This window comes from Monodon monoceros, unplaced genomic scaffold (assembly GCF_005190385.1).
Source record: "Monodon monoceros isolate NGI ecotype Baffin Bay Population unplaced genomic scaffold, NGI_Narwhal_1 Super_Scaffold_17, whole genome shotgun sequence".
Classification (NCBI taxonomy): domain Eukaryota; kingdom Metazoa; phylum Chordata; class Mammalia; order Artiodactyla; family Monodontidae; genus Monodon; species Monodon monoceros.
This window is the reverse complement of record NW_021703773.1, coordinates 18,196,227-18,211,833: the sequence shown is the minus strand read 5'-3', so window position 1 is coordinate 18,211,833 and position 15,607 is coordinate 18,196,227. Positions and strand designations below refer to the sequence as shown.

Sequence of the window (15,607 nt, the reverse complement as noted above, 5' to 3'; positions counted from 1 at the left end):
GAGGGAAGCCTTCCTTACGCCCACTGACCCCGCCATACTTCTCATTTTGCCCACACCATCTCCGTGTGAGCCCACGGTTGGGTTACTTACACATTCTGTGTGAGCTGGGTGTGTGCCTTCTGCATGTCTGCAGAGTTTCCCTCACTGCGTGAGAAATGCTTTCAGAATAAGGATAGCCAAAGCTAAACTGTTTATACTCCATAGTACACCGTTCGTCTTTGTAAATTATTCATTGAGGATGGTTAAGTGAGTCTGAAAGCTTTGGTGGTGAAGCAGTATACTGCTCAGAATTAAGACCTTGTAAAGAACTGAAGATTCTCTCCCACGCCTGTTTATATCATGACCTATTTTAGTTGTTATTGACTTATTAATTTTTTGGATCTTTATGTATCTTTTCACATATATATTATATATTATTTAATGTTAAGAAACTTCATAAGCAATTCCACAAGAAATGCTAATATGAGGCAGGTCATCTTAGAATTGAAAACATCCTCAAAGTAAAAATAACTTTTCTTTCAGCTGACGGTATACACAGCCTTGATAGACGTTACCAAAGGTCAATTTGAAACATACCTGCGGGACTGCCCAGACCCCTGTATAGGTTGGTGAGCACACTCCTGGCCTATAGGATGCACCCTGTATGACATCAAGATGGGAGCTCACACGGGGCTGAGAAGGACAACCGTCTGATCTCCTTCAGAAGACTGAGATTGAGGACGGGTTCTCTTTGAGGTGTGAGCTTGTCCTGCTTGGTATGTTTACAATTCACAGGCTATTTTTGCCGTAATGGTTGATTTTTCTTATATACCAATAACTCCTTTTAGTGAAGTACAACAATCATCCAGAATTTACTGTGGTTCATTTCAGTCTGATTCATTTGGGGATGAGGATGGGCAATTAAAACTATTGCGGGACCCACCCACCCCCATGGAATAAAGCAAGATTCTCTGTGAGCACAGAATCCTACATCTGTGTAATAGTTAAATAGTCCACATTATTCAGTTTTTCACTTTTATCTACATATTTGTATGTTTTTGTCTTTTCTTCCTGGCTCTTACTATTAAACTTAATATACCATTGTTTTTGCTGTCTGTGACAGCAGTGTATTTCACTAATTTTGATTGGAGGGGGATGAGACAGGCATTCAGCTGTATGTTTCTCTTCATGGGCAGCACATGGACTTTTGACTCTGAATAGAAGTATTTTCTGGGGTTCTTGAAGTAACCGGTATGCAAGGCAGTCTTTTATACTCAGCATTGAAGTGTTTGCTTTTTCATAATTAACCTACCACCCACTAAACCCAGGAAGTTATTAAATAAATTTCAAAAACAATCCCGGGTTCTATGAAGCAATAGTAAATAAGCAGGTCAAAGACTAGTGGAAAATGGGAGGTGAACTGTTAAACTCTCGTAAGTATCATTCATTTAATAAATAGATTTTTAGGGCTTCCCTGGTGGCGCAGTGGTTGAGAGCCCGCCTGCCGATGCAGGGGACACCGGGTTCGTGCCCCGGTCTGGGAAGATCCCACATGCCGCGGAGCGGCTGGGCCCGTGAGCCATGGCCGCTGGGCCTGCGCGTCCGGAGCCTGTGCTCCGCAGCGGGAGAGGCCACAACAGTGAGAGGCCCGCGTACCGCAAAAGAAAACATAAATAAATAGATTTTTAGTTTTTCCTTCTGATCAGTATGTATTTTTTTAACTAAGTATAGTTACTAAAAATGTTTTTCAGAAATGTATGAGAAGTGCTGATAGGGCTTGTTAACCTTTCAGACCTTCAGTTTTGAAATGTATGACAGTTGGGCAAGACTGTAGCTACTCCATTTCTGTATAATGTCAGCTGTATTTGTGACATTCAGTAAACAGTCATTGGAAGAAGTGTCAGTCAGCAGTCATGTGGGCTGAGTGTGTACCTCACGTGTTGGTTTGAGGGTGGGGTTATGGAGAAATCCGAGCTGAATATAATATTTGAATTAACAAGGGTTATGGAAATGGGTTATTCAACTTAAGACTAAATGGTCACAGTCTTACATGACTAACCCTAACTCAGTGCTATCAACCGAGTGTGTGTGTGTCCAGAGGCAGCTTCTCCCCGACAGGTGGTGTGACTGCAGTGATGCTAGTATTATCTTAGTGAAGCAAGGAGAATTACAAGAGGATTTGTGTTGAATACAAGATTCGATTTTTTAAAAAATCTTTTGTAACGTACACGTTTCATAACTTTTTAATAGAAAATGTCATGAATTTTTCATGAAGTCCCTTGTCCCCTCCAGTTTACCTCAGTGTGTCTTAAAACATTGTCATTTTCTGTGTGCGCCACGGCATGCGAAAAGGTTGGAAAGCACCATCACAGAGCTCTGGGTGGAAAGTGAACCCGGAGGCCTTTCATCGCAGCTGCGTGCCCTGGGACAAGCCACCAAGCCTTCCTACACCCTCAGGTCTGCCTTTGTCAAGTGAGGGTTTAACCCCAGTTTTCTCCAGGGTTTTCTTCTAGCTTTATGAATCCAGATTTAAACTGCATCTCAGGTTAGGAGGCAGTTAGGTAGCAGCAGACCGCCAGGTGCTGTTGGAGACGTCAGAACTGTCGTAGTCTTCTTTATTCACAAACATGCATGGGTGAATCTAATCAAAAGTTTTCTTAATAAGTATTTCAAAATAATGACGACACACTAATTTGCAGAAAGCATGTGCCTTGTTAAAGCAGTCATGGGCAGCCAGCGCAGATGCCTCCAGATAGCCTGTCAGTTGGAAGTGGACATTATTTTTATATACAGATAACATCTGTATAATACATATGTATATCTTACACACTGACAGTAAATTTGTTTAATTTTGAAAACATGTAGCACCTGAGTTCAATGCCAACCCTATTTCAGTCTCAGGAAAACATAATCAATTCAAGTTATGCTCTATAGTAGCCCACTGGGCTAAACAAACAAATTCAACTCCCACATACAGATATGAGACTGGGGTGAGAGCATTATTTCAAAATATGATAAGAGATGGGTATTCTAACACGTCAACTTGCAAGACCATGCATGCCCATGTATGTGTGGGTGAGTGAAATCTCATTACCCCCAGGAGCAATGACCAAGGAGAAAAAACTTGATGTTAATAACAGTTTCTGTTCTTCACATACTCAGGTACAATGAACCATTACCGCCAAATGGAATAAGTAAGACTTTCCATCTTAGTTACTGAAAATAAATATTTCCTTGTGTACCTAACACCTAATGACTGGCTTGCCCTGTCATTATCAGTAGAGAATTAAGTTTATCGTCTTGACTGTAGAAAATAGATTTTCAGTATTATGTATTTTATCCTGTTAATTTACAGTTGCTAGATGGAATAAGGGAATCTATAACAAATCAGTATGTACCGAACAATACCGTTGTCTTAGAAGCCAGGTAAAAATTTATATTTTTCAAATCATTTTCACGTTGAAAATCTGCCATGGCCAAAATAATCTGATATTGAAAATATTTTTCTGTCATCTCCTTAAGCTCTCAATATGCCAAGAGCTAATATGATGGATTTTTTAAAAATCGTTAAGTTCTTATTTAGGAGAAGAGATTATAGCTCCTATTTTTTTTTTCTTTTTTTAAAATCATAGAATTGATGATAGGCTATCCAGCTAGATCCCAGATTTCAAGCGTTGAGTACAAGTGCTTTTAACTTTTTTCTTTTTTCAACTAAGCTACTTAAAACAGTGACAAATTCAGCACTAAAAACACAGAGAAGAGCTAATAAAATTTTCAAGTCGTTTATTAGAATTTTAATCAAAGCCATTATCCTTTGGTGTATCATTTTGTGTAAAATACTTTGAAATAAATTTTTAAATAACCAGTTGCAGCTTTGCCAAGTTAGTTAGAAAACAGAAGTGTAACTTTTACTGAAGAATTTTTTATAATTTTATTTTTGACAATTCCATTAGTTTTCCTACAGAGCAACTTTTTTGCCCTTCAAATTAAAACAAATTTAAAACTTTTAGCACCGAGCAGCAGTATTTTAGAGTTAATATTTTAGAGTTTAGCGTAGAAAAACAGGAAGGTGCAATTTTTTTTTATCAAGTGACATTGATGACATTGATTTAGAAGGAATGTTTTTTCATGTTCTGCTTTAGATACTGCCACAAGGTTTACTTAACAGTAATTTTAAAATTTTATTAATAAAGTTATGTAACCTAGGTATAGGTGTGTGGGTTTATACCTACTATACTAGGTATAGTAAAATAAAGGATTTTGTCTGTGTGCAGAGAATACCACATTAAATTTGTGTCAGACCTACTTTTTATCAGTTACACCTCTAAGCTACTTGATGGCTTCTGCACAGAAGCCAGTGGGCTAGGTTATTTTAATATTTTTTTGAATATACAAACAATATAGTAATTTATTCCTTTTGGTTAAAAAACAATTTTTTAATGAAAAGAAACAAAAGTCTCTTTATTTCACTCTCTCTAATTCCACTCCTCTCCTGGGAGGTAACCCCTCACACATACTCTGTGCTATGTCCTATGCTTATTTTTGTTTTTCGTTTAGCAGTATTAATCTCCTTCCATGTCACTATCAATTTTCATCATACTTTTCAAATGCTTTGTAGTATTCTAAAATACATTTTGTGGACATTTAGTTTTTCATGGTTTTGCAACTGTAAGTAATGCTACAGTGAACATATTTCGAGTATGTGAAAGTTTACAGAGCAGATAATAAAGATGTGTTTAGGTGCACACTTACTTTGTACGCTACTACCGAAGCGCCTGCCAGAATGTTGGAATCTTTATACACGTCTACCAACGGTGGGGAGAACGCATTTTCCCAAGACGGTAATTGTCGTCAAATGACATTGGTGAGCACATTTGTAAGAGTGGGTACAGTTACTCTATTTCCATTGCCAGATTCATTTTCAAAGAATCCCTGGGGCATCCTGTAAAGACATTCCTGGGGAGATGGGGTCAGGTGGGCTACAACTCCAATTTGGCAAAGGGTCCGCTATGAGTACTGATAACAGGTGCCTGTGTCAGGGCAACTGAAAAAAAGGAGAAGGAAAACCCGATGGAGGACCCTCTAAACCTGGAAAATCTGATCTGAAAGGGTGGGAAGAAATCTAGGAATTGTGACTCTTGGCCCTGTGTTCCAAGACAGTATTTTCCACCTAGACAGAATCAACAGCTTGTAACTGAAGCACTTCACATTGAAGTCAACAAGTTCAACACTGAGTGGTGTATCCAGGGCTCTACAATTACCATTTCGTAAATCAAGTCATTCTGGAAATACCAACTTACGTAACATTCAACCCTTCTGGCTACTGAGTCACTGAATTCCAGAAGCCTGTGGGGACAACAACTTATCCAGCACTGGAACAAGAAAAAGATTCTATTCCGTCCTTCCACAGTGTCTGCCCAGAGATGGATAGAACCAGGCTGGAGTGACCCTTGGCCTTATTCATAAAGGCAATACTTAAGTGGTGCTCTGCTTGGAAGGCTTTCAAGGTACTGCTTTTGTCATGATTACATTTTATCCTAAGTACAAACAGGTCTGGCTCCCTTTTCTATATCCTTCTTACTTCCTGCAGCTCGACAAGGAAATGAACTGCGCGAACATTCATTCAGTAGGTGCACGTACAATTCAGTAGAAAAGGGATAGTATTTTTAACAAATGGAACTGGAATAATTGGATACTAATCAGAAAATAAAGGAACATTGATCCATATCTCCGTATACAAAAATTAATTCAAAATGATAATCAGTGACCTAAATGTAAAAATCTAAAGCTATAAAACCTCTAGGAGAAAACAAGAAAAATCTATGTGACCTTGGGTTATGGAAAAATTTCTTAGATATGATACTACATGCATGATGCATAAGAGAAAATAGTAAATCAGCTTCCATCAAAACTGAGAACTTCTTTAATAGGCACTGAAAAAAGAATAAAAAGGCTCAGGAAAGATTTGCAGATCACTGATCTAATAAAGGACTTTAGAATATATAAACAACTCTTACAACTCAAAAATAAGAAATTCAACAACCCAATTTTAAAAATAGGCACAATATCTGAAGACAACTTCAAAGACAACATATGGATGGCAAGTGTGTACATGAGATGTTCCAGATCGTTATTAAGGATGCGCAAGTCAAACCATAATGAGATGCCACTACACATGTATTAGAATGTCTAAAAATTACAAAGACTGATAATACCAAGTGTTGGCTGGGACGTGGAGCAAGTGAAGTGGAAGCCTCAGTGTGTAATGGAGGAGTCATGAAAAATGGTACGGCTACACTGGGAAATCCAAACCAGAAACAATCCAGTGTGCATCAACAGATTAACGGATAAACAATGGTGTTATTGATAGGGACAGAGTAACGGGACAAATTAGGTAATTAAAGAGTGAATCCCACTAGGGTCTGTAAGTAAAGAAAAAAGTATGGGAGACCCCTGTAAGTTAATGATCACTCAAGAAAGCAGGGTTTCTTAGCAACAAAACCATGCAACAGAAGCATGAGACATGCCCCAAAACAATAAAACAATGGTAGCAAGAGACCCACATCCATCCACCATACAGTGAGCTCAGTAAGTTAAATGATGCCTAGCACATGCTCTTCTGCGCACACTAAAAACAAAATATGAGGAAAAGGTGACATTATACCAAAACCTAAGATGATCTGCCATATTTAAGTACATGTTACTATCTTTTTGCTTGGCTTGACCAGGCAGGGACAGGAAGACTCCCCCCGAACGTGGAGGAAGAGCTGATGATGGAAGCCTGACGTCTACTAGGGAGTGAGGAAGAAGGGGGTCTTTTCTCTCTCCCCACTTTTCCTTTGATTATAAAGCCGTAGCCCACTAAGTTCTCAGAGCGTGGCACCCTCTTGCCCGCCTGCCTGTAAGCCTCACAAGCGTCCCATTCTAGTAAGTCACTTCTTACGTATCACTTTGCCTTCGCTGACTTCTTCACTGAGACATAAAGTACCGGAGCTCCTCGGAGCCCCCCAAAACACCACCTAGCAGTTTCAGTATGTCCATACAATGTAACATTGTTCAGCAATTCAAAGGAATGAACTATGGATACATGCTACAACATGAATCTCAAAATAATATGCTGAGTAAAGAAAGCCAAAGACATACGCTGTACAGCTGCTTTTATATAAATTTCTAGAAAATGCAAGCTAATCAATAGTGACAGCAAATCAGTGGTTACCTGGAGATGAGGTGAAGCAGGGCAGAGGTGAGACGGAAGGATTCCCAAGAGGCCTCAGGAAGCTTTGGGGGATGATGGATACGTTTATTATCTTGACTGTGGTAAGGGTATCACGGGTGTATACCTATGTAAAAACTTAGCAAATTGTATAGAGTTCACAATAATCACTCAAATAAGGTTGTTAAAAATATACCTGGGAGCACATTCAACAACATGGGTGGTCTGCTAGGTACTGGGGATACCATGTTGAGCAAAAAAGAAAAGGCAAGGTCTCTGTCTTTGTAGACATTAAAGACATTAAACAAAGAATCCTCCCTCCCATTTCCTTCCTCAGCTTCCCCTCCTTGCCACACACTCCCTCTCTGGTGACTACTGTGTCACAGGAGAAGGAGGTTAACATCAAAGAGGATTTATTCGATCACTGCTTCAGGCAAGGGCTGCTAGAGTTAGTGATCCTAGAGCTTGAAGCCAGACTTGGGCGCTATTTAGAAGAGGACAGAATTCTCTTGTCTCTGTACAGATTGTTACATGCATTTTTGTGCTCTTAAAAAAGCCTATTAGCTCTCCTCAGGAAGAGCCAGCACTGGGTTAAAAAAAAAAAGGCTCAAAAATAAACCCACACACCTACAGCCAATTAATCTTCAACAAAAGAGGCATGAATGTACAATGGAGAAAAGACGGTCTCTTCGGCACCTAGTGTTGGGAAAGCTGGACAGTGAAATTGGAACACTCCCTCACACAATATATAGAAATAAATAAACTCAAAATGGTTTAAAGACCTAAATATAAGACATTACACCATAAAACTCCTAGAAGAGAACATAGGCAAAACACTCCCAGACATAAATAGTAGCAATATTTTCTCAGATCCGTTCCCAAGGCAAAAAAAGTAAAACCAAAAATAAACAAATGGGACCTAATCAAACATAAAAGCTTTTGCACAGCAAAGGAAACCGTAAAACGAAAAGACAACCTATGGACTGGGAGAAAATATTTGCAAATGATGTGACCAACAAGGGCTTAATTTCCAAAATACACAAACAGCTCATACAACTCAATATCCAAAAAATAAAATGGGTAGAACAACCTAAATACACGTTTCTCCGAAGACATATAGATGGCCAACAGGGGCACATGAAAAGATGCAAACATCGCTAATTATTAGAGAAGTGCAAATCAAAGCTACAATGAGGTAACACCTCACACTGGTCAGAATGACCATTATCAAAAAGCCTACAAATAATAAATTCTGGAGAGGGTGTGGAGATAAAGGGAACCCTCCTGGACTGTTGGCGGGAATGTAAATTGGTGCAGCCACTATGGGGAACAGTATGGAGGTTCCTTAAAAAACTAAAAATAGAGCTACCATATGACCCAGCAGTCCCACTCCTGGGCTTAAATCCAGAAAAGAGGAAAACTCTCATTTGAAAGCTACATGCAACCCAATATTCATAGCAGCACTATTTACAATAGCCAAGACATGGAAACAACCCGAATGCTCATCAATAGATGACTGGTTTAAGATGTACACACACACACTATGGAATGTTACTCAGCCATAAAAATGAAATACTGCCATCTGCTGCAACATGGATGGACTAGAGAATATCATAGTAAGTGAAGTAAGTCAGAGAAAGACATATTTTATCACTTATATGTAGAATCTAAAAAAATAATACAAATGAATCTATATACAAAACAGAAACAGACTCACAGACAGAAAACAAACTATGGTTACCAAAGGGGAAGATGGGGGGAGGGATAAATGAGTATGGGATTAACAAACTACTATATATAAAATAAATGAGCAACAGGGATTTACTGCATAGCACAGAGAACTATGTTCAGTATCTTGTAATAACCTATAATGAAAAATCTGAAAAATATATAACTGAATCACTTTGCTGTACACCTGAAACTAACACAATATTGTAAATCAACTACACGTCAATTAAAAAAAAAGTTCTCAGAACAATGAAGGATGCAGAGTGTACTGAACAGTACCCACACGTATGCTTTCTTTTCTTTATCCTTTCCTTTTAATTGTATTTAAAGTGCTAGGGAAGGGTAATGATAAGGATAGAGAAATAAATTTGACATGACGTTTTATGTTGACAGATGTGGATTTTAAAACATTTCAGTGAAAAACAACAGTCAGAGGTACTGGCATCTATTGTAATACTAAACACCTTCGGTAATTGTATAGATCACAAAGACTTCAAATTAATCTCCTCTACCCAAACTTCTCGGTATAATTTTCCTTGATGGGTCTGATGCTTTGCTGAATTCATGGTGTTTTTCATACAAACAATATTCTTACTTGGCAGAGATGGCCTTCAAAGGGCTTGACCAGTCACTGACGTCTCATTTAAACCTTGCTGTCAATACACACCATGTCACAAGAGTTGGTGCAAGATGTATATAAGTATGTATACTCCCCACTGCACCCACGCCCCCACCAAAAAAAATGAAGAAATTAACTGCAAAATAGCAAATAGAAAACGGCCTTGTTTTTGCTGAAAAAACATAACGTGATGTTTGTGGTATAATACTGTGATGACACTATACTTGTTCTCTGACCTCCTATTTGATCAGCATATTCCCCACAGACAAGAGAGGCTCACACTCATACTGCTCTTCCTTCTTTGCCCTACTCGGCCACTCCCTGCAATAATAGGAAGATGCCAATGCAAGCAAGGTTCCATTTTCCTTTAAGGTTAGAAACTATCGATAAGGTTGGCCCTATCCTTTGTTCTTCCCACATCTTGGATCCTCAGTGACAATATTTACTGAACACTAGGGATGTTTGGCTTTCTATTTGGAGAGGTAGGTAGAGTGGAATCCACTTGCTCTGAAGAAGAGTTAACATTAAGTTGTTTTGTCTCCCACAGGGAGGTTAATATAGCCACCAGGCAGTAAACAGTGGTGGTGATGTAACAATTACCTCTTTTCTAGAACAATTTCAAAGAATCAACCTAGCCACTTCCCTTTTCACAAATCGGTGACAATGAAATCAGCAATGCAAGAATACTTCGGATAGCCAAAGTCCTGCAAATAATAGGTGAGCTATTACACAAGTAGTAAATGTTGTAGACAGGTAGTTACACTGCAAAGTTGACAAATACTATCAAACCAAATTTCTGTATAGAGCCAAAAGACAACCTAAATGAACGGAAAGCTATACACGGTTCATGGATTGGAAAACTCAATACTGTTTACATTTTTATTTCCTCAAATTGATCTATTTATTCAATGTTAATTCCAATAAAAATCCCAGCAGCTTTTTTGTTTGTGAAAACTAAGAAGACAGTTCTAAAACTGTAAATGCAAGATTATGGACATAGAATAGTCAAAAGTTCTTGAGAAAGAAGAACAAATTTAGAGGTCTTATGTTGCCTATTTTCAAGACTTTCTATAAAGCTACAGTAACGACATGGACGTAAGACTACACATATAAATGAGTGGGAAAGAGATTCCACATACAGATCCACACGCACATGGCCAACTGATTTCCATGAAGGTGACAAGATAATTTAATAGAGAAGGACAGTCTTTTCAACAAATGGTGCAGGCTGGATTTCTATATGGGAGGAAAATAAATCTGATCCTTACCTCACATCATACAAAAAAATTACTCAAAATGGAGGATATACCTACGTGTAAAAGCTAAAACTATAAAACGTCTAGAAGAAAATACGAAAAAAACCTCAATGACTTAGGCATAGGCAAATTATTTCTTAGGACACAAAGTACCAAGCATTAAAAAAAATGACGTAACATAATTAACAGCTTCTTTGAAAGAGAAAAATGAAAATGCAAACCACAGACTGGGAGGAAATATTTATAATAAATGTATAAGACAAAGGACTAGTATCCAGAATATAAAAAGAATTCTTACAACTTAGTAAGTTGTTTATCTTTAGGATACATCTCTAGAAATTGAATTGCTCTGTCAAAGGATATACATATCATGAAAAACTTCGGTGCATATTGCCAAACTACGGTACCAATTTTCATGGACCATTTAGTAGAAAAATGGGGGGCGGGGGGAGAATCCTCTTCTCACAAACCTTTAGTAGATACTGTAAAAACCTGGTCTTTCTGAAAGGCTTTCCAATGATTAAAATCTGCTGTCATATCACATCACTGAATTCACTGCATTTTAAATAATTCCATATTCATTTTGATCATATCAATCAATGTGTATGACTTACCTATTAGCAGATTTGAAAAAGAATAACTAGGTATATATTTGCATTTTCTTCAGCTGGAACTCTTCCGTCTGAAACACACTACTATAGGAGTATTACACTGTTCTTTTCAAAACTGTTGAAGTGGAGAGAATCTGTCATAAATGAGATAGCCAATCCTACTTAGTAAAATGTAAGAACTTAAACCTCTCTTTGGAGTACTAAAAGAATTTAATCATTTACTCATAGACAGTGAACACCTTCTATATGCCAAGAACTGCTCTAAAGGTTAGTTATATTGCAGTGGACAAAGCAGAGAAAAATTCCTGCCCTTATAGAGCTTACCCTTCAATTAGGGGGTAAAGAGGAAACAGACAATAAGACAAGTTAGTAATACAGTGTTGATAAGTAATAGGCAAAGAAATAAAACGTGGCAAGGGAATAAGAATGATTCGTGGAGGTTGTAATTTTAAGTTGGACACACATAGATCTCACTAAATGTGTGCCATAAAGATATCTGGGAAAAGCATTCTAGGTTGAGGGAACAGCAAATGCAAAGGTCCAGCAGTGGGAGGATCCCCATCATGTTCGAGAAACAGCAAAAAGTCAGTGTGACTGAAGCTGAGTGAATAATGGGGAAAATAAGAAATGAGGTAGAGGTAGAGAACCGGTCCCATAGAGTCTTGTAAAGACTATTTTGCTCTTAACTGGAGTGAAATAGAAAGCTACTGACATCTGAACAGAATCACTCTGGCTACTGTGATGAGATTCAGTTATAGAAAGCCAAGGAAGGGAAGAGATAGGGGCATTAAGAAACTACCATAATAATCCAGTCAAGAGATAAGGGTGGCTTGAATAAAGAGGGTAGTAGAAGAGGTAATGAGAATTATTAGATTCTAGTTACATTTTAAAGGTAGAGCTGACTATTTGGATGTGGGAGAAGAGCTACAGATAATTTCAGGGTTTCTGTCTTGAGAAAGTAGAAGGATGGAAGTGCCATTTATTAGATGGGAAAACCGCAGAAAAATTAGATTTGGAACAATCAAGAACTCAGTTTTGGACACATCAAGTTCAGAAAACCTACTAGACATTGAAAAGAACTTAGACTTTGAGAGGGGAGGGAGGTTGTACTGACATATAAACTTGGAAGCAGGCAGGTTATAAATGATATTTCAAGTTATGAGGTTAGATGAGATCACCAAGGTTTTACAAAGTATAATTGAGAGATCTAAAGATTAAGTCTTAGGGAATGCCTACATTTATTATAAGAACTTCTTTGTACTTCCATATGAATTTCATAAATCTCACCATACAGAAATTCTAGAATGTCAGAGATGGAAGGCTTTAATTTAAAACATCATTTGGTTGTTTACATTTAAGGTTGGGGATGGGGCTATATAACATCTGACTTTGGTTTTACAAAGCCTAGAGGGAGTAGGAAGAAAAATTGTTACTCTGTAGTAGCACCTTTCTCCCATCCTGTGGAGTTTGTTTCGGGGAACATGCCCAGGAAGATCTCTATTAAGTAACAACAAGAAAGTATACATTTTTTTCAGGCTGTGCCACCATGCCAAGGGAAGGGGCCAGAGCCTCACAAATCATGAAATGACTGACAAAAGCTGGGATCACATGGATCCTTGTAATTTAATCCCAATTTTCTTATAAAATAAACTATAAGTTTTCAACACTGTCTTGTTCACTGTGATTTTAATAAACACTGAATTATTTGTACAATTGCTTATTTCCATTTTTATTTATTTTCATAAATCTTCCTTTGAGAGACTTCTCTGGTGGTGCAGTGGTTAAGAATCCACCTGCCAATGCAGGGGACACGGGTTCAAGCCCTGGTCCAGGAAGATCCCACATGCCGTGGAGCAAAATAAGCCCGTGGGCCACAACTACTAAGTCTGCGCTCTAGAGCCCGTGAGCCACAACTACTGAGGCCGCGTGCCACAACTACTGAAGCCCACACACCTAAAGCCTGTGCTCCGCAACAAGAGGAGCCACCACAATGAGAAGCAAGTGCACCACAACAAAGAGTAGCCCCTGCTTGCCACAACTAGAGAAAGCCCATGCACAGCAAAGAAGACCCAACGCAGCCCAAAAAATAAAATAAATTTATTAGAAAAAAAAATCTTCCTTTGAAAGATGTAAACAGTTACCATTTGATAAAATGTAAATACTAAGAGCATCCTTGGATCCAGGATAATTCATTTTGCAGACAGAAAAATGAGGAATAGAGTGGGCTAAAACATCAGTATGTTTTTGTGCATCATATGTTTCCAAAAGTCATAGTAATACTATCTCTTTATTGCTTTATAATACTTGTCCAAATATTGTCTGTGAAAGAATTTTAAGCTAAAGAACATAGGACTCCAATGTATTAAAATGACTGCTAATACTGATAGAAGAAAAAAGTTGAACTATACAATGTTATATGAAGCTGAGCTTTTAAGTCCTGACAATCCCTTGGAAGGTACAGAGATTTTCTACATGAAATTCTAAGACTAATCACTGACACAATCAGAGAATAAGTTTCAAAATCACATGAAACAAGAAATGGAATATTTATGTATCTCTTTGGTTAGAAAATATTTACATCTTGAAATATACCTTGTTTTTCTAGCTATTATCAGAAATTATACTCAAATATAATAGAATTCAATGACAGATAACAAGCATTATAGAAATTAACCTATTAAACACCTGTATAACCTAAACTTGACAATTGGTGGTGGTGGAATATAAAGAAAGATAGGGAGGAGAAAAAGGCAATCATATGTGACATAATCCAAATAAACTTGAAAATTATAATCCAAAAAGCTATTTAAAATAGCCAAAGCAATCTTAAGAAAAAAAGAACAAAGCTGGAGGTATCACATTCTGTGACTTCAGACTATACTACAAAGCTACAGTAACCAAAAGCATTGGGTACTGGCACAAAAACAGACACATAGATCAATGAATAGAGAGTCCAGAAATAAACCCATGCACTTATGATCAATTAATCTATGACAAAGGAGGCAAGAATATATAATGGGGAAAAGACAGTCTCTTCAATAAGTGGTGCTGGGAAAACTGGACAGGTACATGTAAAAGAATGAAATTGGAACATATTTTCATGCCATATACAAAAATAAACTAAAAATGGTTTATAAGACCACAAACCATAAAACTCCTAGAAGAAAACACAGGCTGTACACTCTTTGACATCAGTCTCCAAAAAGATTTTTTTTGGGGGGATATATCTCCTCAAGCAAGGGAAACAAATGGAAGTACATCAAACTAAAAAGTTTTTGCACAGCGAAGGAAATTATCAACAAAGCGAAAAGGCTGCCTACTGAATGGGAGAAGATACTTGCAAATGATTTATCTGATAAGGGGTTAATATCCAAAACATACAAAGAACTCATACAACTCAACATAAAAAACAACCCGATTAAAAAATGGGCAGAGGACCTGAATAGACATTTTTCCAAAGAAGACATACAGATGGCCAACAAGCACATGAAAAGATGCTCAACATCATTAATCATCAGGGAAATGCAAATCTAAACCACAATGAGACATCACCTCACACCTGTCAGAACGGCATCACCTCACACCTGTCAGAACGGCTATTGTCTTTTAGTGCTGTTGAGTGTGTGGAGAGAAGGGAAGCCTTGTGCACTGTTGGTGGGAATAATTGGTGCAGCCACTATGGAAAATAGTAATGAAATTCCTCAAAAAACTAAAAATGGAACGACATATGAACCAGCAATTCCACTTCTGGGTACATATCGAAAGAAAACAAAAACACTAATTCAAAAAGGTACATGCACATCAATGTTCACTGCAGCATTATTTACAATTGCCAAGATACGGAGACACCCTAAGTGTTCATCAATAGATAAATGGATAAAGAAAATGTGGTATATATACATACACACCCCCACACACAAGATGGAATATTACACTCAGCCATAAAAAAAGAATGAAATTTTGCCATCTGCAACAACATGGACGAACCTGGGGTTCACTTACGCCTAGTGAAATAAGTCAGACAAAGACAAATACTGAATGTTATCACTTATACATGGAATCTAAAATATAAAACAGACAAATGAATATAACAAAACAGAAACAGTCTCATAGCTATACAGAACAACCTAATGGTTACCAGAGGGGACAGGGAAAGGGGGAGGGGAAAGTCAGGGGTAGGGAATAAAGAGGTACAAACTAC

The 15,607-nt window shown here is 37.8% G+C and overlaps 1 protein-coding gene across 5 annotated transcripts in view; it reads left to right on the top strand.

Annotated features, from left to right (window-relative positions):
- The window catches only part of ASAH1 (N-acylsphingosine amidohydrolase 1), a 47,980-nt gene extending 46,546 nt beyond the window's left edge, over window positions 1-1,434 (top strand). For 4 of the 5 annotated variants that reach the window (XM_029226344.1, XM_029226345.1, XM_029226346.1 and 1 more), the window contains exon 14: window positions 523-1,434. In XM_029226344.1, coding sequence (XP_029082177.1) covers window positions 523-612 — 90 coding nt within the window. In that variant the 3' untranslated portion in view covers window positions 613-1,434. The remainder of the gene's footprint in view (window positions 1-522) is intronic. The other variant, XM_029226342.1, reaches the window with a different exon arrangement.
- The last annotated feature ends 14,173 nt before the right edge of the window (window positions 1,435-15,607 follow it).